Source organism: Pleurodeles waltl, chromosome 2_2 (genome assembly GCF_031143425.1).
Source record: "Pleurodeles waltl isolate 20211129_DDA chromosome 2_2, aPleWal1.hap1.20221129, whole genome shotgun sequence".
NCBI classification, from domain to species: domain Eukaryota; kingdom Metazoa; phylum Chordata; class Amphibia; order Caudata; family Salamandridae; genus Pleurodeles; species Pleurodeles waltl.
The window spans coordinates 1,122,347,905-1,122,372,924 of NC_090439.1; the positions used below are offsets into that span (position 1 = coordinate 1,122,347,905).

The 25,020-nt window shown below is 45.7% G+C and overlaps 1 protein-coding gene across 23 annotated transcripts in view; it reads right to left on the minus strand.

Moving 5' to 3' along the window:
• SCRIB (scribble planar cell polarity protein) overlaps positions 1-25,020 on the minus strand; it is a 551,765-nt gene that overhangs the window by 182,657 nt on the left and 344,088 nt on the right. For 17 of the 23 annotated variants that reach the window (XR_011201023.1, XM_069220949.1, XM_069220942.1 and 14 more), the window contains 5 exons: positions 22,324-22,440; positions 21,882-22,070; positions 21,421-21,546; positions 18,028-18,084; positions 11,869-11,925 (listed from right to left, as the gene is read on the minus strand). Coding sequence is in view for 22 of the 23 variants with exons in the window: in XM_069220949.1 (XP_069077050.1) it covers positions 11,869-11,925; positions 18,028-18,084; positions 21,421-21,546; positions 21,882-22,070; positions 22,324-22,440 (546 nt within the window). In the remaining variant the exon portion in view is untranslated. The remainder of the gene's footprint in view (positions 1-11,868; positions 11,926-18,027; positions 18,085-21,420; positions 21,547-21,881; positions 22,071-22,323; positions 22,441-25,020) is intronic. The other 6 variants (XM_069220946.1, XM_069220964.1, XM_069220961.1 and 3 more) reach the window with 3 other exon arrangements.

Sequence of the window (25,020 nt, forward strand, 5' to 3'; positions counted from 1 at the left end):
AGGCTCAGTTTTGGCGTATCTTCCTCTCAAACCAGGAATCAAGGAGTTGGGGGCGAAATACGCAGTGGAAAATTCAATTTCTACTGAAAGGCGTACCCCACTACTCCCTCAAAGGATTCTGGAGGGCGCAGAAAAGCTGGGATTGAGCATTCTCAGAGAAGACAAACAGGTCCACATGAGGAGTGGCCCCACTGGGAGATGTCCTGGACTACCTCCAGCAGAAGTCACACTTCATGATCGGCGAGATAATGCTGGCTCAGGCTGTCTTCTCTGACATTCAGAGACCCCTGCCAGACCCTTAGGTTGTGCCCAAGTCCACAGTCTCAATGTCTCCAGACAAGGGAGATGAGGCCCTACTCCCCCTTGCTTGTTCACATACCACATCACCGTTGTGTTGTTAGTTAAGATCTGGATGGACCAACCTTGGATGAAAACCTGGAGTGCAGGATAAATTGCCCGCAGTTCCAATGGGTTAATGTTAAGAACCTGTTCTTCTGTAGGCCAGAGGTCCCTGTTCTCCAGATCCAGCAGGTAAGCGCCACACACTAAGATGGAGACATCCATCACTACTGTAGCCACTGCTGGAGGAAGGGCGGATGAAGGCCACTGCGCTGCTGAGGTTTGCCTCGTTCCCCCACCAAGTCATTTCTGCTGCAGTGCTAAGGAAGATCACAATGGCGTCTGTCAGGTCTCCCCCATACTGTAGCCACTGCCTGCGTGGGCACATGACCAGGGCCCTTATTTGGCAACGTGAGTGTGTGATCAGGAGAATGCAGGAAGCCATCACACCCAGGAACCACACGATCCTCAGGACTGGAACCCGCATGTTAAAAGAGTGGAACCATTTCCTATATTTCAGCGATCATTTGAAGTGGAGGAAAGGTACAGTTGATTGAAAAGCCCACGTCAAAAAGCAGAGATGCTGTTGAGTACTGATGGCGCCACACCGCCTCTTGTGAACTGACTTTGTTTAGACAGTCATCAAGGTGCAGAATGATTGGGATGCCCGATGTTCTGAGACAGGCCACAACCACTGCCACTGCCTTCTTGAACATTCGAGGCGACAATGGTAAGCCAAAGGGTAGTGATGCAAACTGGTAGTGCGTAGAACCCACCATAAATCACAAGTTCTTCCAGTGTAACCGAAGGACAGGAATGTGCAAATATGCATCTTGGAGGTCGAGTGACACCATGCATTCTGCAAGCTCCAAGGTCAGCAGTACTTGAGAGCCAGGGTCAGCATTTTGAGCTTCTTTTTGAGGAAGAAGTTACATTCTTTGAGGTCCAGGATCAGCCTGGTCTCCAAACAAACGAGCTCCACTGAAAGGCAGGTCCATCAAATTTACCTAGACGCCATTGAGAAGTTGAAAGTATGAAGCTAATCAGTCCTCCGGATGGAGAGTGAGGTATCAGTAGCCGGGACACTGAATCAGACATGTCCAAACTTGATGTGACAATATGGAGAGAGTTGTTCTGACTGTCCTGGATCACCTCTGCTGATCTTCCCCAGATGAAACACCACCATCCGAGCAATGTTCCAGAGGATGTGGTTGGAGAATGCAAGGAGCCAGTTGGTGTTGATGTACTTCAGAGCTAGCCTTCATGCAGAGACGGGTTTCTTACCCCATGTCTCCAGTGGTTTTGATTCTCTATCTGAGGGGACTGCTGCGAAGGACCCGGCCAACTGCCCTGAAGAGCAGGGCACCTGAATGACTAGAAACTCAGGTTGAGGGGGAGATGATAGGTGGGACAGGTCACCTGGAGTCGTGCAACAGAGGCGTGCCACCAGCCTTCTCAGAGCAGCAGATGAAGTTGGTTTTTGCCAGGCTGCCACCACTGGGTCTAGAAGGGCATCATTAAAGGGCACCTGATGTTCAGCAGTTGGTGGCGGTGACAAGAGGACTTTCATTAGAACATTGGTCTTGACATTCACTGTAGGAAGCTGAAGATCTAACACTTCTGCAGCCCTTTTCACTATAAAGTGAAATGACTGTACTTCTGGGGTTGGATGGCCAGTGGGGAATTACATGTACAGCTCATTCATGAGAGTTAAGACCCAGAGGATCGCCCTAAATAGGGTCACGCATCCTTCTTCTATATTCCTCTTCCTCTATCAGTCATGGTGCCTCCATGCAGGATCTAACATGGGGCGCAGGTTCAAGGATTGGAGCCGGTGGCAGTGTCCAGTGCAGATGGCAAGGGTGGAGGCAGCACCTGTGGAAGCAGAGCCGTCCAGGGCATAGCCTTCATGTAACACTGTGCCAGGGTAAACCAGTGTGGAGTTGGCATTGGTCCAGTGGGACAACCCTGAGTGGTGTCTGAGTCATTGGCATGAACATCGGTTATTTGCATGAAGACATAGGCGCACCAGATGTCCCAGAAAAGATGGAGTGCTTGGATGCTGGATCCGAGCCTGGAGTTGGAAAACTCAGGGACGACTGGAGCTTAAGTCAAGAACTTCAGGTGTAATTGTTGTGGTGCAGAAGGATCTGGAAAATCTGGTAGAGAAGCCGAAGAGGGATCAGGTGGCTCTGGGGCTGAGTCCAGAGGAGTCACCGGTGCAGGGCTGCTCAGAGGGGAACAAAGGGCTCCAAAGCAATTACCTCCAATTTTGAGGAAGAGGCTCCTGTGGAAGTCGGAGGATGTTGGAGTGACTTACCTTTCACTTGCTTCTTATGTATCTTGTGCTACTTTCTCCCCGGTCCCCAATAAGTGGAAGAAAGGTGACCTAAAAGGAGGTCTTGAGCGTTGTTAAATGCAGTGTTCCCATGTCCTGGACATAAAGAGTTTTACTTCCCGCTCTTTGATGGCCCTCCGGTGCATGCTCGGGCATTGTTTGCAGGCACAGGAGTCGTGGTCTAATCCAAGACATCAGAGGCAGATGGAGTGGGGATCTGTTATGGGCATCTGTCAGTCACAGTCCTTATGAGGTTTAAACCTTGATTTCTTGAGGGGCGAATGGTACTGCGCAAAGGGTGCAAGCTCTGAATCTGCGTTGAAGGACTGGAAAAAAGAAAACATTTGTCGTTACCCCAGGGTGGGCAATATATGGCTTCAGTGACGTCCTCTGACAGCACTTCCGGGGGTCAACATGAAGCCAGCAACCCCTTAATGGCGATATGAGAGCTTTAAAAGGTTCAGAGTCTAGTATTATTCTACATGTGAGTAATCTTCAGGTAGAAGTGTCCATTAAAATCCTCCTCATCCCCAATGAGCCTGACTCTGCCAAAACGTTTGTCCATCAATGAGACATGAACAGCTGTTAGATAAATGGGCTGGCATTTATGGCACAGGTAACGAAGTCCATAGTGTTCAGATGGGCACTGAAAACATACCTGGTCACATCCTGGAAACTGGACACATTTTGTGGAAAAGTTTGTCTTCAAGGGGAGCAGGCCGAATCTCATTCATCATATCCTGCAGAGCATTGGTATAGTGACCCAAGAGTCACACAGCACTCAATGAGCGAAAGGCAAGCAAAACAGAAGAGAACACATTTACCCAAGCCCTCAATGCACTTGGACTGTTTCTCTGGAAGAGCTGAAAGAGATGCGTTTAGGTTGACTTTCCTAACAGAAGCCTAGACCTAGACCATCAGACTTTCCAGAGTAGGATGTTGTGTCTAAAAGGATGGTTCCCTATCCTGGCAAGCAATCACATGGCTCATTGGAAGACCAGCCAATATGTTGTGGACTGACCAGGTTGTAATAGTTCCACTAACAGGCTGGTTCTAGTATCAAAAGTAGGCAGTTGCAAGTCCAGGACAAATGCAGCCCCACAAACTATCACTGCAAAAGTACTCGCCTCTTGCGGACTGGGATGGGGGGCAAGAGGGGGGGGCAAGGGAGAGTCAGGTCAGTAAATCTAGACAGAGGTCATCATCATCTGAAAAATGACAGGGAAGAAGTTGATCTGCCTCCTCACTGTCCGCTTGGGGACCTGCTCAAAGCCTGGCTCATGTCTGAATCAGACTGCCCAACTTGTGCTTGTCAAGCATGGACACCAGAGTAGTGTTTTGTGAAAGTGTATGCTACAGATTACACAGCAGCCTTACAAAGTTAAGCAAGTGGAATGTTTCAATGGAAGGCCGTTATGGCTCACTTGCTCCAAGTAGAATGTGACTCAGGTGCAGCATCATGAGTATGGTTTGCTTTTTAATCAGTACAGTTTGTCGTTCATAGACCTTAATACAGTGCTGAGAAGCCTCGCTAGTGAACATTTGCTCTTTAAAAGTTCTTTTGTCATACATTCATCCATCACGCAAGGACAACTTGTAGACAGGGATTCCCAAGTGGGGTTTTGCAAATGCAACAAAGAGATGCTTTGTCTAAAGAATGGATTTCACATGGTCAACCTAACACATTGAGCTATTTTGACATCTAATGTGTGCACTGGTCTTTCTGCTACTGTGTGAGGTTGCGGAAAGAAAATAACCAAGTCAACTGTTTGATTGACGATGAATGAGGAGTTCTCACTTTGGCAGGAAACTTTGTTTTATCCTTGAGACTGACTGATCCCTATGGACCGGGGCAAAAGGCACCGCCCACTGTGAAAATCTGCAATTCACTAACCCTAAACATGGAACTGACTGCTACTAGGAATGCAACTTCCCTTGAAAGATATTGCATCTGGCAAGCATGTAATGGCTAAAATGGAGGTCCCCTGACTCCTGTGAGGACTCCAATAAGGTCCAACCACCAGTGATGACCTTGGGGAAATAACTTATGTAAGACTTTCCGTGAATGCTTTTACCATAAGAATCTAAAATGAAAATGCCTGTTGTCTGGTTCACATGTAAGCATTTACCACTGTTAAAGACTAGGATGTGTATGCTAGCCCCGATTTCTGAATCTGCAACAAGTAACATAATACCCAGGACTGATGCTTGTAGAGGCTGTATACGTTTACTCTATTTCCATTTTGCAGGATAGCAAGGTTGAGTGGGTTTGTTTGTGAGCCTCACATGGATTGAGCATAAACTCCTATGGAAGTTGGAGACGGCCAAACTGAAAGAACCTGATTGGTTCATTTAGATGAGATCTGGATGCATGAGTTGACCCTGATGCGCATTAGGTCTGCTCTCAGACAAATATTTCCAGTTGCATTGGGCATCACAGTTGTCTTGTCCGTGTGAGAGTGATGGGAAGGAGTAACTACATAAGGGATCTGAGAAAGAACCGGAAAAACATAAGCATAATCCCTAACCAGTTCATCCACAGTGCTTTGTCTAAGGTCTGAGGGTACCTGTTGAGGAAGCTTTGGCATTTTACATTTTCTGCACTGGCAAACTCTTCTGTGGGCGTCCCCCATTCCTGAAAGTACTGCTGAGTTACTTGGGATTCATCTCCCAAAAGTATACTTGTTGATGCACCCTGTTTCACAAGTCTGCAAAGTAGTTTCCACCAACAGCAGATGCTCCACTAAAAGCAGAATTTGGTGGTGAATGGTCATGTGCCATATCAACTAGACAGCTGCCGCCTTGTTTCAGGGTGTCCTACAATGCTGTCGTGTTGTTGGTAGTACTGTTTTGTTGGAGCTGAGGGTCACATCTGATTAAAAATGTAGCAGACTCTAAAATGCCATCATGCTCTCCTGGGTGGATCAGGCCTTGCTTGTCACTATATTCTATAGTGCTCCTAAAAAGGATTGTGCGTGATGTGGGCAGTGAAGTGACTTTTTGGCCTGGACTGTGAAACCTAATAAGTGTAGCAGTGACGCTACTGTGAGTGTTTGCTTGGCACTGCTGACGGCTACTCCTTTTTAACCAGCCAGTTGTCCAGTTACAGATAGAAATGACTGATGATGTGGCGCCAATGTGCTACAACCACTGCTAAACATTTGGTGAATACTCTTGGAACTATTGTGAGCACAAAACTGTTCTCACTGTCCACTTACCACGAATATTAAGCAGCGATGAGGCATCGGGTGGATATTGATGTCAAAGTTGTTGACCTGGAGATCGACAGTTGCCATATGATCTTGATGCACACCAGCGAAAAATGTCCTGCAGCATGATCATCCTAAAGTGCTCATACAGTATGGTACAGTTAGGTGGCCCGAGGTTGAGGTTAAGTGGTTTTGTTTTTGGGATGAACAAATATAGAACGTACTGCTTGATCCCTTTGGTGTGGTGGAACTGGCTCCATTGTACACTTGATTAGAAGTGCTTGCAACTCCTCCTGCAGATCTTTAAGGTTTCTGCCTTTTGGCACATTGGCAAAGTGAAATGTTGGGTGGCGTGGTGTGAAACCCCAACCAGTTTCCCTTTTGGACAATTGACAGGACCCACTTGCCCAAGGTTATTTTTTTGCCCATTAAGGAAATAATAAACTGATCCTTCCCCCAACAGGTGTTGTGTGTTTGGGGGACAAAGTGGAAGGAGGCAGGTCATTGGTATGAGGTATAGGCGCCCCTTCCTTGGTCCCTCTCCCCTTTCCTCGGCTGCCACAAATCTTCCTCGTGTTTTTTAGGCTGTCCGAAATGGCTGATGATGCTGAAAGACAGACCTCTGCAGTGCTGCTGCAGTCTTAGCCAGAGAAAACCATTTTTAGAAGTTTGCATTTGGAATGACCCCATCTTTAGCTGATGACAGAGTCCTCTTGTAGCTCAAAGAATCGTTCACCATCGGAAGGAATGCTGACGATGTGTTCCTGGACTTCAGGACCAAATCCAGATACCCAAAGCCAGGCATGCCCTCTCAGGATAACACTGGTGCTCACTTTCCTAGAGGCTGTAACTACTGCATCTAATGTACAGCAAATGTTTGTAGTAGATGTTTTTTACCCTTCAACAACTCCTTACCGCATTTGTAGTATGCCTCATGGAATCATTGGACCAATTCCTCAGTCTCCTCCCAATCGTACCTATGATACCCTGAGAGAAGGCCTACAGAGCTGGTGATGCACCACTACAAGGTTGCTCTCCCCACTTGGTTTCCTGCTGCATTGATTTTACACTCCCCTTATCTGGAAGCAATTCCTTGGGCAAATGCTCTCGTGGGAGTCGGGAAGTATATGACCCCTCATGTAAAGTGGGTTATCAGGTGCAATTTTTTTTATTTTTTTAAGTATGACCACCCTGATCATAACTTGCTCCTTAAAAGTTCTCTGCCACCCACTTTGTCATGCTCTTAAGCATAGACAGGAATTGAACAGAGCATGTTTTTTGGCATCTTCCTCGACGGCATGCAGCTTTCCCATGTGGTCGCATGCTGCCTTTTGACCGCATTATAGCAGCTGTGTCATCTGGTGGTGAAGTTTTCACTGGGTAGGGCTCGGAGGTGGCATAGCTGTGCATCCAGCTTGTAATCTGGTCGTGGATCCTACCCATCAGTTGCTGAAGCAAGCTCATAGCATGGATCCTGAGTCATACTCCATGTCCTGAGCTGAGTCAGTGTGTGGAGTGCTGCGGTGGAGGAGAAAGTTGTGGCGACTGTGGTGGGAGAGGAGTGCAGCTTAGTGGTGGCTGAGGAATAGGGCTGGTGTTCTTCGGCCTACGGTTTGGTATGGGGAACATGTGCAGCTCATCGGAGATGGCCTCTACAAATGTTAGATTCCTCTTCTGAGATGATGGGTATGCTTGTTGTTGTAGAGGGTGAGCTAGAATGTTCCCAGATGAACAAGGTACTTAACACTCTTTCTGGTAGATACTCTATCTAACCGCCTGCTCATCACCTTTTGAGCATTCCCCAGGCATCAGACTGGATCCCGGAACTGTTTTAAAGCAGTAGCCCTGTGCACCAGTAGGTGGCGTCATTAGGCTTCACACCGTCACCCCACTCCAGAAGCGATATTCCCGCGCACACTGACATCAGTTATTTTCTAGGCTGGCTGTATCCCCAGATTCAGAGGGCATCAGCAAAATTGGCTTGGACCAGTGTGCAGATCCTATACTTGGGACCTTTTAAGGTGGAAAAGAGCCCAGTTCACAGAATGGAGAGAATGGGAGGGTAAATGAGGAATCTGCATTTAGAGTATCTACCAGAACGAGCACCGCTCTTCCGGTAGATGCTTCTACCTGCAGATTCCTCATTTTTAAAAAATAGCTACCAAAGCAGAACCTCCCAGGTGGTAGGTCTGTGAACTGGCTCAAACAAAGAAGTCCTACAGGACTGAGCTGGCAAAATGCGCATGTCAACAGACTTGGATGTCCACATAGTAGTGCTTCGTGAGTGTGTGGACTGACACCCACGTACCAGCCTGGCAAATGTCTAACAGGCACTCTGCATGCCAACGCAGTGGTAGCAGCCTTGGTACTAGTGGAAAGAGCCTGCAAACCTTCCAGCGGGCTGCTAGTTGGCCAATGATTGTCAGATTTTAATGCAGGATGTCCTCCTCTGCACTGTCCTTCATCGCTTCAGTAAATCCGCCAAAGAGCTGGTTGTCCACGAGATGTTCCCTTGTAGGATTGATGTAAAAACAGAGCCTTCTTTGGATCCAGCTGATGGAGTTTATCCTCCTCTTTAGAGAGTGGAGGTGAAGCAAAGAACGCCAGTAGAGTGATGCTTTGCCCATCAAGAAACTGAGTTACCATAGAGAGGCCCTGCAGCTCACTCACCCGCCACGTCGATATCATGGCGAAGAGGAACACTGACTAGAGGGTAAGAAGCCATGGTGGACAGCAGTGCAGCGGTTCAAAGGGAGCACACATCAGAAAGGTGAGGACAAAGTTAAGGTCGCACTGAGACATGAAAAAGGAAATGGTGGAATTAAATGTTTAACCCCTTCACAAAACCCATCACAACGGCGATTTGAACAAATAAGGCTGATCTGGCAACTGCAAAAAAGACGAAAGAGTTGACCCTCTTTAACTCTGCCTAAAGCATGTCCTTGCTGGGCTAGGGACAACACAAAACAACAACACAAAACAATACTTCGGATAAGCTGGCTTGTAGTGGATCAATCTGCCTAATACTGCACCAAGCCACCAACTTGTCTCAATGGTAGGCGTATATGGATTTTGTCGAGGGATGCCAGGCTGCCAAGATGGCTTCTACTACCTTGGGAAGGAGGTCGAAGGCAGTCAGCTGTCACTGTTCAAACTCCAAGCATGGAAGTGAAAACTGCATAGGCTTAGCTGCAAGGCCCTGTTCCGCTGCTGCATCAGAATATCCACCCAAGGAGGATATATGCTCATTTACAAAACTGCACTATGTCCAGACTGGCTTGGATAAAGAGTAGCGCCTGTGAAGGAGTTGGGTACAACAACCAAGCCTACTTTGGAGGCCAGCCCCTCTCTATGGTTCCTTTGGCCAGCAGGACTTGCATTTCTTGATATAAGAGAGACAGATGGTCCTCAGTCAGCGGTTTTGACCATGGTGGATGGTGCAGCAGGTACCTCACTAAATAATCTCTAAGACCCACGTGTCCAAACATATCGCCTGCCACCCTGGCAGAAAATGCAGATTTTGACTCCAATGGGGTTGCTGTGTGTCTCGAAGGGCGCACTGAAGAGTTTTTGGGGCTACAGCAAGGGGCAGGCTGGAAGACAATGATAAATGCTGCCCCTGTTGTCCACACTGTCTGTAAATACTGTGGACTCTGTCACAAAAAGGTTGAAGGGTTTGCTAGGCAGGCTGAACTTGTTGGTCATTTCTGGGGCCCTCTCTATTGCTGATATGGCCCTTTCTGGAGCAAGATGGATAATTGCTTCCCTGAAAAATGTTCTGATGTGGTGTAAGATGCGACAGATCAAAACAAAAATGGCAGGGCATACCCTCACTGAACAAACTGAACGACCCAACTGCCAGAAGTTATAGTTTGCCACACTTGGAGAAAATATCTCCAAGACTGGGAAGCTTATTGCCCCTGGTGGCCTGGACGTTGTCTGCTTGAACCCTGAGACAGACAGGATAGGGTGGCTTGTGCAGGGGTGGTGGGCTTTGGCGGTATGCCGACCCTCAGTGTAGCTGGCCTAATCAAGAAGTCTTTAGGCTCCATTCCAAAAATGTATTTTGTGGTATCCTGGATGGTTTTTAGCCAGAGTGGCCTGAAATTTGTCTGCGACTACAAGATCTCACCAACCATGTCCCATAAAGCGTGGGTATATCTCCCCCGCAATCAGCTGGCACTGACTACCCACAGGGTTAGACTGGCTGAGGAAAACATCTGCTTCCTGAATGAACCAATTCATTATGACTCTCACTCTGAGTGAGTCATAGAGAAGGAAATAAGGTTCACCCCACTAGGGGAAACCTGAACCACCAAACATCAGGAACAAGGCTTAGACTAGGTGCCTGTAAATGTGTCACTCTAGACTTAGGTAAATGGATATAAGGGTTCGGTCAAAGTTTCTCAAGGTTGCTAAACATCTGTCAGTACTAACATTTTTACTTTCAAAGATGACAGTAAATTCAGTATCTCTACTGCCAGTCTCATTCTCTTCAGTTGATGACCCAGTGGGAGAGCACGCCCCAGTGTCTGGGGAAGTGTCCAACCTACTGGCCTCCTGCAAGTTGGTATAAATTATCATCATCATGTGGGTGAAAAAACTTCCCCTCATCTCTATTGTCATCTCCAAAGGCTGGATGGCTGTGATCAGAGTTGGAACCGAAAGTTGTTGGAGTGCAGGGATGGGGATCCGAGGCAAAGGCATGGTCCAGTCAGAATCGGATTGGACTGGGAGTAAGACTTCAGGATGCGGCCTTGGACACAGCTCCCTTGCACAATGGGATAACATTTTTCAGAAAAAAACTCATTCAAAAGAAAAACCTCGGAGTGAACTTTGATTTAGAGTATGAAGCTGTAGAGAGAAAGGAACCAATGTTGATCACGCAGGGGTGGCGCGTGTATGCAGCTCCATCGTGACTTCCAAGGAGCAACAAAGTCAACACAAAGCCGCTTAATGGTGCACAGGAGCAACGCAGTTTAAATCCTCTGGGTCCAGTCTGCCACCCGTGGATATTCTAAAGGTGAGAAATCTGTTATTAGAAGCTGTATTGTGCAATATGCCCAGCGACGTTCCCTTCTATATCTAATTATCTTTTTGTTCTTACTGGCTCGGTTCCTCATGGCCTCTGGCCAAGTAAATCACAAGCTCCGTAGTGGACCGCTCAAAGGAACTTACTGTTGCACTTGCGGCAAAACTGGAGGTGTAATCTACACAACCCACGCGATCTCATGACTCATCCTCATTCCACCTGGGGCTGAGAAAAAACTATCAGGTCCAGGTCGAATTCAAGTCGCCCCGGCTGAAGGGAGTCTTCCAAAGTTAATGGAGGCAATTTTAGTCACTAAAGTAGAACAATTGTGTTTCACAGGTCGGCAGTCCCAGAGCTCCAAAGCACACCCAAACTCGGTGTTGGGGGGGAAAAAAAAAAAAACAATCTGAGGTGGAATCTTTGTCAGGGTGCATTCTGAGTCACCTCAAAACGTACACTACGAAGAAAAACTTGAATCGTCCATGCTCAACATTAGATTGCCGGAGCAGCAAAGCATGTGCTCTTTAGCTACACAGGCTATACCCATAATCTCATTTCCCTGGAGAGCCCTTGTAGGACAAAGACTCTCAGCTTGCACAAGGTTCAACATGTCTACCTTACAAAAGGTGGCGCATACGATACCCACTTCTCCCCATACATTAAGGCTTTGTAGTCTATGATATGGCTGAGGGCCTAGTGTGGGAAGAGAGTGAAGCATCTTGTGAATAACACTATGGAGGTGGGAGTGGAAACATCCACACACCAGTAGTAGAGACCTTCTCATGGAATGGGAGCATCAGGTGATTAAGCTGCTGACAATAAGGGGAGCAGAGTAGACAGCAAGAGGAAGTGCACCCCACCAGGGAAGCAAAGCAAGCAGTTAGACAAACAAGCCCCAACCCCACCCCATCCCTCCCACCCCCCCAGTCTGTACCCCTGACCTTTCTCACCTCTGCCTCCTCCTCGAGGAGTCGTGTGGCCTCCTCCCGCTCCCTACGCATCTTTTCCTTCATTGGAAACAGGACAGCATGACAGTCAGAGCAACATCCGGCCAAAGAGACAAAGCAGCGCAAGCATAAAGATCAAGGAGAGAAAGAAAGGTATAAGAGTGAAAGATGGAGCTAGAAGAGGGCGGCTGCCAATTCCTGCTGCTTGTCAACCTCAACCAATGACCACAGGGAATACCTCCTTTTGTCATCAACTTTCAATTGAGTGTCGATGGAGCATGGTGGGAACAGGTGACCCCAAATTTGCCTGTAATACAGCACTGGTGGCAACGAACTTCCCAACTGTGCCTACTTCTGACCTACGCTATGGGTGTAAGAATGTGCCCCATAATGTAGGCCTTTAAGACTTTTTTCTCCATTCCTTGGGAAGAAAACATTTCAATAGAAGGTTGAGAAACACTAAAACTTAAAGGCAACAACTATATTTTATTAGTAGATCTCATGTCACTGCAGAAACAAAGAACTTGGGGCCTAATTTGGAACTCAGCGGACAAGTTACTCCCTCACGGCTGTCCAGGATATCCCGTCTGCCAAAATCTAAATCCCATTGGATATAATGGGATTTAGATTTTGGCAGACAGGATATCCATCACCGTTGTGACCGAGTAACCAATCCGCCGAGTTCTACATCAGGACCATAGTCACTGGCAAGCTTGCCACAAAACACTGCATCACCTTTGGTCAACAATCTTTAGGATGCAATTAGATTGAGCACAACAAGGCTGGATTTCATAGCCCGAATCTATTCATTTATCCACTAAAGAACTCAGTATACTGCATCCATTACTCTTACATTTATAAAGATAAAGAACCCTTCTTATGTTTCATCCTGGTCTGTGGGCAGGAGTGAAAACTGCTGATCAAAACTTATTACAGATCTACAGATGACCCTTAGCAGGCACGTGAGAGAAACTACGCTTGTGTGAGCGACCCCTCAACACTGATCTTAGTGTGAAGTTTTTACCAACAGATGCTTTAGAGTGCTGGGAGTAACAGACTCCGTCTCTGGACTGGGAGCAATAGCACCACCACAAAGGCAACTTTTTCTTTTGCTCACTTTCTGAGTCAATCTTAGTCCAAATCTGTGGTAAGAGGGAACCAACTTGGTACATTTTCCGTACCATATCAAGGTGTTCGGGCAGCTACTAAGAAAGCACGCACAGCATCGACAATAACAGTGGGCAAAACACTGAATACCGTGAGATCTGATTAACAATGGCACCAGAGAAAAGTAACTATTTCTTCTGATGGATATTTCTTTCAGCAGATTCCTCACCTTAAGAATGAGCAAAAATCAAACTGCAGGAGATGGGATTCAGTAGAACTGTTTCAACACAGCACTAGCAAGGTAGCCATCCATGTGAGCCGTAGCTGTGACGCAACAGAGTAAGGCAAAAATATGAAGGAATGAACAAGGTGGTCATCCACCAAGTAGTAGCCATGGACTACGCTAGCGAGGGCACTAAAAGTCCCCGTAGGCCTCGTAGAGAGGGCACAACTGCAACTGGAGGATTTGTCTTGTCCAAGGCATAACAGATATTAATACAAAGGGCAACAAAGTGAGAAGGTGTGCTCCATTACCACCTTGACTTTCCTGGCTGCAGTAAAGCCCCCAAGAGCTGACCATCCACTCCGTTCTGTTAAATGCAATCAATATAATCAGACAACGCACACATGGGGTTCAGTAAATTGCATCCCTCCATCTTTGATGGGGTTAGGAGGAGGGTAGAAAGATGGAAGGATGCTGGATTGACCCAAGAGAAGCAACATTTGAAAGAAATGCAGGGCTGGTGCCGAGCACCAGTTTGTCTGGATAGAACACCATGAAAGGTAGCCAGACCAAAAGGGCCTGCAGATCAGCATCCTTACGCACCAAAATTATTCTGAGTCAGAAGCCAGCTTAAAGCATTAGCAGAAGAACCAAGCAACTGTGGATTGGTTCGAATAGAGATATCATTTGAGAAAGTATACATTAAAAATTCAAAAGTCAATAAGGGAGAGAAAAGATGGTAAACTTTTCAAAAAATGTGCCACAAGTAATGAAGGATGGTCAGGGAGACATAAGGCAGATGGGCAGTCTAAAGGACAACCAAGCACTAAAGGGCGAGAGGCAGCAGCAAGTGCAGAGCTTCAGAACATGAATGCAGCTCCCTGAGAAAGGTGAGTGGAAGTCCTTGAAGGCGAGGCAAACCCCCCACAACACGAAAAAATGAATGTGGAGGCATTGCTCTGCAAGGGGACAGCACACTGTTCACGCAAAGATAAGCATCCCTGCCACAAGGCATCCATAACTACTGCAGCCTACAATATGAAAGAACTGAAGAGACAACCTAGAAAAAGATGGTAGGGCAAAGAAAGAACAATCATAATTCTGAACCTGAGCAGAAAGACTCCGCAGATACTAGAGCCACAGTTATTCAGACTCCACTAAAGAGTCTTCATTCACCAACTGGCGTGGAGCACCAATAGTATATGTGAGGTTATCAGGCCTAAGGAGCATAAATAAGACAAGGAGGACTGGAATCGGTGTCTAAACCAGAAACATCAAAATCATATGACTAATGTTTGCAATTCGCTGAGGAGGAGGAAAAACCTTCGTAGAGGGTGGGTCTAGCACCTCTCCTATGAAGGTCAACCTGTGAGTGGGGACGAGGTGAGATTTCTGGGCAGGGATGGTGTGTCTCCATGTGTCAGGGGTTCATCATGGTGGAAGGGGGGCAGGAAGGGAAGAAAAAAGGGTAGGGGAGTATCCCTTGCAAATAAGGGGGATGATGCAGTAATCCACTGTGATCTCCTCCCAACAGGTGGAGAGGTGGGGGACAGTACCCCACGCACCAGACCCTGGTGCATAAAAAGTTTGGGAGGGAGTGCAGGAGTGAAAAAGCTTTTGAGGCAGCACAGCAGGCAGAGTATGGCGATGACAGGAGCTGCACCTAGTGTTTGCGTCTCCCCAAATTCTCTTCCTGGATCAGTTGCAGCAGGTGTTGACAACAGGATTGCTGTGCCTGTGAGAAGCCTTTAAACTGGGGGTGTGGGAGGTAAGTATGGCAATCCCACAAAGCTTGCAGTTGAGCAACTGTTCAGGGAAGGATATGGTTTTACACAAAGTAGATGTTCACCATCAAAGGGCATGCCCCTTAAAGTTGTTTGCACTTCTACTGAAAACCCTGTGGAGTGCATCCATCAGTAGCAGTGCAAGGTAAAGGGCGCAGTCACCCGCTTAAACTTTGCCTCAGTGGTGAGCAAGGTTAGTTCAATTATTCTGCAGCTTTCTGTAAGATCATGGTAAATGACCTGCATCCTTCCTACGGTGGTACAGAGGGGATGAGGGAGATTTTCTTTTGGGAGAAGTTTAGATGAATCTAACATTTGGTAAATCAAGTAAAGATCAGCAATGTTATTGTTAGAAGGGAGGAGGGTATTTGTCTTGAGTCTTTGGTCACTATGCGACCAGTGTCCTGAATACCGGTATCCGATCCAAAATGTTCCTCCATTTGGCACATCTTGAGGCTCTGGGAAACTACTCCAATTGTTTGCCATAAAAGCAAGAACAAACTTTTTTTTTTTTTAGCAACCAGATAATGTCTTCCAGCATCAAGGAAGGACTGTGTCAAAGTCTGTTTCAAGGGTGGTACTGGAATCCGCACTGAAAGTGGCACAGGGGGTGGCACCTTGGAAGGCACATGCTTGCTTGGAAGCTGCACCAATGGCGTAGAATCGTGAGGTGTCCGAGATGGACCCATTACATGAAATAGGATGAAACCAGTGTGATGGCTGGATTTAGTATTTGTAAAAATAAATTGATTCAGGGTCAGCATAAAAAGAATTAATTTACTTATATCATTATGGTAAAGTTTAGGATTAGGTATGGGTGACAAAGTGAAGGTAAAATAACATCAAGGTAATGGGTAGATGAGTAAAACGAAAGGCAGGACAAAGTTAAAAGTGATGTCCAAGAAGATTTTGGGAAGATCATTAAATAACGTCAATGGAGAGTAGACAATACAAGCCAGATTTGATACAGAGAGCATCCTGGAGGATGCCCTTACCCAGTCAGATCAGGTCACTAATGTGTTTTCTTCAGCAGCAGAAGGGACGCTACTGAGTCAGGAAAAAGGAAAGTGGTCTGTACTTACAAACTGGTTCCTTCCTGTTAATTGAAGGAACACCCGAAAAACACAAACATGTACATCATGCAAGTCTACAGAACAAAACCAGGTGATGTGATCTGCTGTGAAGATCTGACCCACAGTCAGCAACCAGAGTCCTGAAAGGAGAGGAACCTGTTTACATTGAATAATAAATGTTGTGTGATTAAGTGGGATTGGGACGTAAAGGGGTATAAATAGGCTCACGTCTCCTTCTCAATAAAGTGGGGGGAACGGCAGATCTGCTGTCTCTCAGCAGGCGAGACAAAACCTATGTCCCCAAAAACTTAAAAGGCGAAGTCTTTAAGTTCCTAAAATGTCTGAGACAATGCCCACGACACTGGTGGTCAGGAAGGGGTGGAGCAGCAGATATTATATAGTGTGGACACCACAAGCTGCCAAAAGACTCAGGTGTGACTTGTGATCTGGTTCAGTGACGTTGGTAGATGCCACTGTTTGCCTGTCTGCCCCTTTCCCATCGTAGCCAGGCTCCTTCCCGCAGGTAAAGCTGATGAGGGCTCGAGAAAACAACTCTGAAGAGGGCTTGTTTACCTCTGCTTCATCTACTCTTGGTTTAGGAAGTCAAGACAGAGAACAAGGCGACATTTACCAACTGTCATGTCCCAGCGGAAGGAGGTTTCAGATGCAGATATGTGGCTACAAACACCTTCTGATATGTCCTGATCTCTGAGCACTGCAATACAGGCGACCGGAGCTGCCCTGCCTACAAAAATATAAACATGAGCCCATGTCTAATTACTCGCAGCAGAGCATCACTTACAATTGTCACTACTGTACCCGTTAGTAGCAAACCCACTAACATCACTGTAGCTGGAACCACTAGTACTGACATTACACCAGCACCACTAGAAGAACCAGCACACAGGGTACTGCTAACTTTAGCCTGACCCATTACAAGTAGTAAAACACTATCACGTTCACTACTGGATCTGTTACTAAGAAGCCAAACAAAGTTACTAAAGATGCTACTAACTAATGATATGACTATCAGTACCACTTCAAGGAATGCTAAAGGTTGTGCCTAAACAAGAACTCACTGTTACAACCAGTGACACTACTAGAACCACTGCTGGCTGATACTAGCTCTGCTACGAGTAGTAGCAAGTAAAGTGGGATTTCTTACCCCAGTAAACTTTTCGTGTAGACATCCCAGTATGAACTTGACTGATGAGAAACATTCAACTAGTTTGCGCTTGATATATGTACCGGAAAGAAAGAGGAAGGGCAGATTTTTCGTCTGTACCAGTGGCACTCAATTGAAGCTTGGATTGAGAACGGGTTCGATGGATGCGGTAAGCGAGCAAGCAGGAGGCAGCCAAGATGAAGGGAAATGCAACATCTAGATGAGATGCACGAGATGGAGGAATCCACATGTGCTACTTGGTGTGATGGTTGATGCTACGAAGAACTAACGGGTATGGAAGATGGAGATCTTGATGATGGGGGAAAGTGATGCATATTACAACAGAGCTCAAAACTCATAGCAATACATATGGTCAAGGGCTGCAATCTAACACCGCCCCATCCCTTCCCCTGCTTCTGAGCTATGGTTGCCCTGCAGTTGGCGAAGGAACACATCTAAGTTTATATCCTGCAGTGCACCTCTGCTGTCTGCACATATGTACTATGTATTACAGGAAGGCACATTGATGGCAAGGCCAGACTAGTGGAACCTGGGTAAGAGACTTATGAATGCAAGTTAGTCTGAGTCAGTGGTTTAAAGAGCAACAGTTGTTACTTGACTTAGCTCTAGCAGTGGTATGGTAATACCCTGAAAGTGTGTGTAATTCCATGTGCACTGGCATCAAACTAATGATAGTGACGATGCCTAAGTGCAACATGTCTGCTGGTACTAGTATTCATAGCCCAGGATTGCTACTTCTCAGTTAGTAAGTAAAGGATGAAACTGTTGACATTTGATCCATGTGCTCACCACTTTCTCCAGCTCTTCTTTCTCCCACTGAGAGGTTTCTCTCTCCATCTCCATTTCCTGAACAAAAGCACAACACAAGCATTACAAGCGTGAGCGCGAGACCTGCCAGCGAGAGCCTTAAGCCCTGACCCACATCACACATCACACATTACACAATGCTATGGTCGCAAGCATCGGGTTTACTCTTAAACCACTTGTACTCAAGCTTTGCAAGCGATAACACAATACTGACACTTGAATCACTACAACTGAATTGAGTCCAGAAAGACGAAAGAACACACAAATGCACAAGCGCTAAAGCTGCTCATCACTGGGTGCAGACTGGACAATCAGTGGCCCAGATGCTTCTACTGTGGCTCAGACCTCCACCGGCCAATGAGAGCAACAATGCAGGACCAAGGGTGGTGCTGGAAGAGCTGGACACCCAAGCTGGAAGAGGTAGGATTTAAAGTATATTTTCCTTTTTATGTTTGGAACCGAATGGTAATCTACGTTCTAAAGAGCAGCATGTCCCAGGTCTTTTGTTGAAAAGACCTGGCTCTTTCAGGCAAGCATAGATTCGAGTGCTGCAGTCTGCAGACTTCCTGGTGTGTGAAGCTGTAGCGTGGGGACACTCCGATTGGAGTAACCAGGTGCTCTACACATTTTTTACATAACATTAACTGCTTTGTAATACATGCATGAATCTTACCTGGCCTTCTAGACAATACCATATACCGCTCATGTCTGAGTACCCCAACTCCCTGAATTAAGCCCCAAAATTCCAAGCCGACCACCCCAGCATGTCCTTTGCCCTTGAGGGATATGTAGAAGGGCCTGTTAAGATGAAAGCTCTCACAGTAAATGGGAGACAACAAGTGCCGCCAGCGTTAGGGGTAGTAAGGCAATGTTTGATTCTGTGATCTGATTTTGTGAAAGAGACATTCACATGCGGTATAGTTTAAGGACCATGAAGGTGTAGATGGACATACTAGAACAACACACACAAGAGTACTGTTACTATATACTGAAGGCAGAAATGCCCAACAATAGTTTGGGAGTGGCATAACCGCAAAAGAACCATTTGCAAACAAATATTAAAAAACTGGAGTTATTTACATAGTGGTCAGCCTGGACCCAATGCGGGTCAGCGCTGGGAAGATTAATAGAGTACAGATGGAAACATTTATCTGAGTCTGTGATAAAGGCTGCCAGTGCATCTAATGCAATAAGGAAGAGGAGGGGACGCAAATGGCACTTCTAACTCATGCTTCGATTTAGCTGGATGGCACAGGATAAAAATAGTCTATGGTATTCAATATAGATGCAAAACCCTACTCTTGTGGCAGCACGTTTAATCACTTTGATATCTGCAAGCTATAGTCTGATAGTGCAGGAAAACAGAATCAAATGCTTTTCATCTCAAAGCATTTATGGCACGTCTGTAGAGTGTAACTGATGACTCATTAGTGTTGGCGACCAAACCCTTGCTTGTCAAAGCAGTGCCCTGGATTCTTCATTACGATGCATGGCTCTGAACTCCAGAAGTCAAGCAGCGAAATAACAAGACCTTGGAACCCAGTGTTAAATCAGAAGAACTTTTCAGCTATCACGCTGAGACTTGAAAAGCAATTTCGGTGAGATCCTAGCACCAAGTCCCCCAATAAATTCCCACTTAATGACTTTTCTTCAAGTACTTTTTGGCAAATTACTGAAAGTTTTCTTGACCCCTCTTGACAGCCAGCCAGCACATTGTTTAAAGAGATTCCAACATGCCCTCCATTTCTGCAAGCAATGTATATGCCTACTAAAGGTATTTACTATATCTTCTGAGGAAACATTATGCTATCAGTAACTGGCTTGGTTTGTGAGTACATTTACACAATGCATGGTCCTTCTTGGAGAAAGAAGAAGTTCCTGATCCTGTTTCCAAATGTAGGTTCCAGCTGATAGTTGCATCTTCCAACCCTTCAATATGGGCAAGAAACATTCAGGGTTAGTTTGATCACCGTCAACAAATCAATGTGGAAATACTACGTATGTCCAACGGCTTCCAGTGGCTAGTTTCCCAAATGTCCTACCTACGGCTTACTGCTGGTTTCCCCAAATGAATGCCAGTTTAGTAAAAGATAATCTGCCCCCTGAGGCAATTGATTCGCAGACTGATGAAGACATACATTTTGCAAGGTCCAGTACAATTCTGAACATCACATTTTCATCCTGTCAGGCCTAGTTCCCTGCTCCTCAAGGGCCTCCTTGTAAAGATGCCATCAACATTCTGTTTTCCACAACCTATTGCATTAATGTAACATCAAGTAACAGAGCTCGGTATTGCTTGGATGCAACTGCGATTTGACACTGTGCCAACTGACAGATTTATGCTGGTTACTAGTCCTAGTGACTTTATGGCAGACTACACATTCCACTTCATAAGTCAAGGAATGTCCCCAAAAATAGCAAGGTCTTCACAAAAACATGTTTTTATACAGAATTTTTGCAGTTCTGCTATTTAAAAGTCCTGTAACTAACAAGACATAATAATCCAAATAAATATTAAGATATGGAAACCATATCTTATCAGGCCTCTTCTGTCCAGCCACAGCAGTGGAGTATGTCCCCTTGTGTTGTGTACAGAGCAGGTATCAGCCATGGAAGTGGGGTCAGGACAATGATGATTGGAACCATACTTTTAAGAGTTGACGAGGGCTTGGATCATCTGATTATAGAGATGGTATGCTCTATGTCAAGATTCCAACCAGGAGGGCTGCGAGGAACGGATGTCCTTTCTATAGGCATTTGATGTTTTCTATGACACAGTATATGTGCATAGCATATATACCTTTACATACATATGCTAGCCATGAACCTGTATGCCATCACAACATTTGAATTAACTCTATGGTTTTTTACATAAATTAGTATATATACTATTGTGTGTGTGAGAGAAATCAAGATAAGGCAATAATTTATTTTTCAACGTATAAGACGACACATGGTTGGCAGATGGTGGATTATGCGGAGGGCTTTAAACAGGAAAAAGCCTTTTGAAGGACAAGCAACTGAAATAAATGGTGTATGTTCATGACATAAGAAATCTATAGCTAACATGCTTTATGGGTGATGCATGTAAGACAATTTCACCAAAGCGAGTCCTGATTCCATCTCTATTTTTAGATGTTACACGTCCAGCTCTCTGCACAGAATATAAACCTAAAGGATTTCTAAATGTTCATTTATCAATGTCATATATATTGCATCAGAATCTGCAAACACACTGTCAGCTACAGAGATCAAGAGTTTGTTATTTTCAGTATTTAGTTATCTGGAATTCCAAAGTGAGCCCTATCACACAGCTACCAGCGCAGGAAAACTGAAGATGGGTGCTGTGGGACTGAGGTTGGTAGACACACTCACCCTCACCTTTTGAAGGATTTCCATCTCTTCGGGGCTCATGTCGCGGTCGATGGAGGAGATGCTCTCCATGCTATTCTTCCTGGCTATGCCGGCAGCAAAAGGGTTGGCAATAATTCCAGGAGACACCTAAGAATGAAACACAATGATCAAGGAATGAGCCCAGAAGCTGCAACTGTGTCATCCTCACAACTAAGAAGAAAAACAACACTTCTTACCACGCTCTCTGGTAGGTGTTGCCATATGCCCTAAGCATCCCAAAGATGGACAATTACCTGGCAGAGTGCCCAAAGCACAGCTAGGCTTACAATAATGGCCAGACCTGCAGCAGGATGCCTTTTTGCCATGGAGAGTACATACTGGCGCCATAGATGAAAGCACACAATATGTCCAACCAGAACAGGGGGATTAGGGTACCAGCTTGCAACTCCCTCTCAAAAGCCCCTTTGAGAACAGATACTTACCTCGATAGCAGCTGCAGCTCTGGGATCAAAACCATCACACACCAGCACTAACAGGGTGTCGCCAACCGATCGCAGAATCTGCACTGCTTCAGTGTGCGTCATTCCCAGGAGAGATTGGTGATTCACCTCCAAGATCCTCATGCCTATTCTCAGCCTGCCGTCCCGTGCCGCAGCACCCGAAGAGCTCACCTACAAGAAAGAGGAGACCGTATCACTGCTATCCAGCCACAAACCTGCTGAGGACACTTTGTCCCAGGAAGTGCTGCAACAGGCATTAAAAAGTACCCTGCATTCTCCCCTACCAGCAAGACTGCACAATAGCAACTTATGAGGCACTCAACAAGTTAAAATGCATCTGCGGAGAGCAAAGTACAGACACATGACCATAGTCAAAGCATTCTCCTTAAGGCATTTTGTGAATCATGGCCTAGTGTGCACTTACCCTGGAGATAAATATTCCCTCGTCTGTGGCATCAAATGGATTCCCTGCATGACCCTTTGCTCCACCTCGAATGCTGATACCAAGCTTCTCACCAGGAGCTTTCTCAATGCTGATCTCCTGCAGAGACAAGCAAAATATGGAGTAAAAAAAACAAAAAGTACTCTACTCTCGTCCAAAATCACTGACCAACGTCAAATCTGTATACCATACACAGCGCGTGCACGCACATACACACACGAAAACCTCCGTCATTAAAATAAGTGGACAGCAGAACAAAAAAACTGACACCCTAGGCCAGGGCAGTAAATCGTTTTGCCAGTTAAGTTGTATTTGGACTGCCAGTGTCCAGCTTTAATAGGATGAGAGAGTCAACTCGACTAGAAATCAAAGGGGGGCATCAGAGATTTAGACCTGGTGCAGAGACCTGTCTAGCTGTCTCACCTGCCTCATATTTTCCGACAAATTCTTTTCAAAACACACCTACATTTATTGATACAAACAGGGGCTTTTGCTTAGCCCTCTTTATCCACTGGTCTGTTCAAGTGTGATTAACATTTCCCTTCCACCACCACACAACAGCATGGGCAACGGCACACCTCAATTCAGCCTTTCGCTCTTTTCTATTTGACAGCATTTTGCTTGTCCACGCCACCATATAAACTTGTACACTTTAGTGACAAGAGCTGGTAGGCCAATCTCTGCCTGGATTTACTTCATTTATAATTTTTTTTTTTTTTTCATGAGGTCGTTTTTGTTTGTTTGTTTTTTTGCAAACATACACATTTAGAAGTTGTTACTTTCACATTTTGAATGCCTTTCAAAAAAAAAAAAAAAAGTTGCAGGCTTGCTAATAACATTTGCGGATTGGATCTGTGAATGGGTTCAAAGGGGCTTTGTGTGAGAGCCCATAAAACAATATAAAATCCCCTGGCGGATATTGTTTAATTGTGGAAAGGTTTGAAGCAAACCCTTTATACTTCTTCACCACTCTAACGGAGAAAAGATATGATGTCACTGGTGTTCTGAAATATCTTAAGACTGCGTCAAAAGGAAGACAAATGGAGGTATATTTCAGTCCAGACTTTACCAGAGGCAAATACAGAATCTTTTCCACTGATAAAAATATGTCTTAGATGTTGAAATTATTGTCACCATTGTTGCCAAATCCAAATTCTTAACCTGCAGGAACCAGGCAGACAGGGGTTCGATCAAGGGTTGTGGTGCAGAATCCGATTGTGACCTTTAGTCTGCAGATAAGCGTCCACTTTGAATCAAATTAAGATGTCCACCAGACGTCCTATATACCAAAACTACCTTTCCCGATCCCTGGCCAGGGAATCGAACCAGTTGCCACTCAAGCCCCGGTCTACCACTACCTGCTTGCGTAAAGAAGGTGCCTGGCATTGGCTGAAGCAGGGAAGAGGTGGTGCACCAGAACTTACAACAGATGTTTCAAATACAGGCCTGATTGGCCAAGATGCTGACCAGGTCAGTCCACCATGCAATGGGTTGTTCTGCTTTTGGAATCCAGGAAACAATACTGGCCCAATAACCTGTCACCACTGAAGCTATAGTTGCTTTTGGAGAGGAGGCATTTGGAAGAGGAACTGAAGGATGCAAGATGACATCGCTAGCATGGTCATATTTGTGAATAAAAATACAGTCTGCTCACTGAGTTCTACTATAAACAACATTAGCTTGTTGACCTTTCCTGCGATGAATAAGCCCTCAGATGACCGTGACAATGCCAAGATCCGATATATAGGACCTGTTGATGCAGAGTTTCAACTGATTCACAAGTAACAGACATTTGAGTAAGACTCTGAGTCAAACAAAAACCAAGTCTTGGACTAAATGTGCCGATCACTGACAATAAACCAAAGGACCTTTCTGTGCTTGAGGTGGAATGGAATATAAAAACAGGCATCCTTCAAGTTGATGGACGCTAGGAACATATCCTTCGTGATTCTAGTATGTTGAGGAGAGAGACTATGCAGAAGGAGTGTTTCTTTCCAGACTTGTTCTTTGGGTCCAGAAAGGGCATCATACCCCAATTTCCTTCACACCAGAAAGAAGGAATCAAGATAAAATCCCAGGATGCGTTCGGACTTAGGCACTGGATCTCTCGCCATTTACTGAAGATTTTTTTTTTTTTTTTTTATCTCTGCCAGCAATGCTACCAGATGCAGAATGCGGTCCATATTTGGTGGTGCTAAGGGAGGCCTGAAGATCAATTCTATGGTGTGGAGAAGCACTATAATATCCCGAGTCATATGTTCTACCGTGCCAGTCTGGAAAATCTACCCACATTTATTCTGACACCAACTTGAATACTGAGAAAGCTGGACGCCTTGAGAAGTAAGGCTTGTCGATCGCAGTACTTTGATTTGCTAAACAAGTAACCTCTGTCCCTTCGTGGGGCAAGTGCACCTCATTGCTGTTGACACACATACTACTAAGAGGTGAATTAAGGGTTGGTTAAAGAATCCTGATTCATGATGAGGTCAAAATGTCTCAGAGGATGAATACCAACATTGGTTGTTTGGCTGCCTTCATGGAGGCCTCTAAGCCACCATGAGACCCACCCAGTTACTAAGCTAAGGTGGCCAAACACGGACTAACAACTGCAAGTATGAGGTCACCTTAACTCAATCAGATCAATTGTTGCTGTTTCCAGTGCTAAGCAACCACTGAATT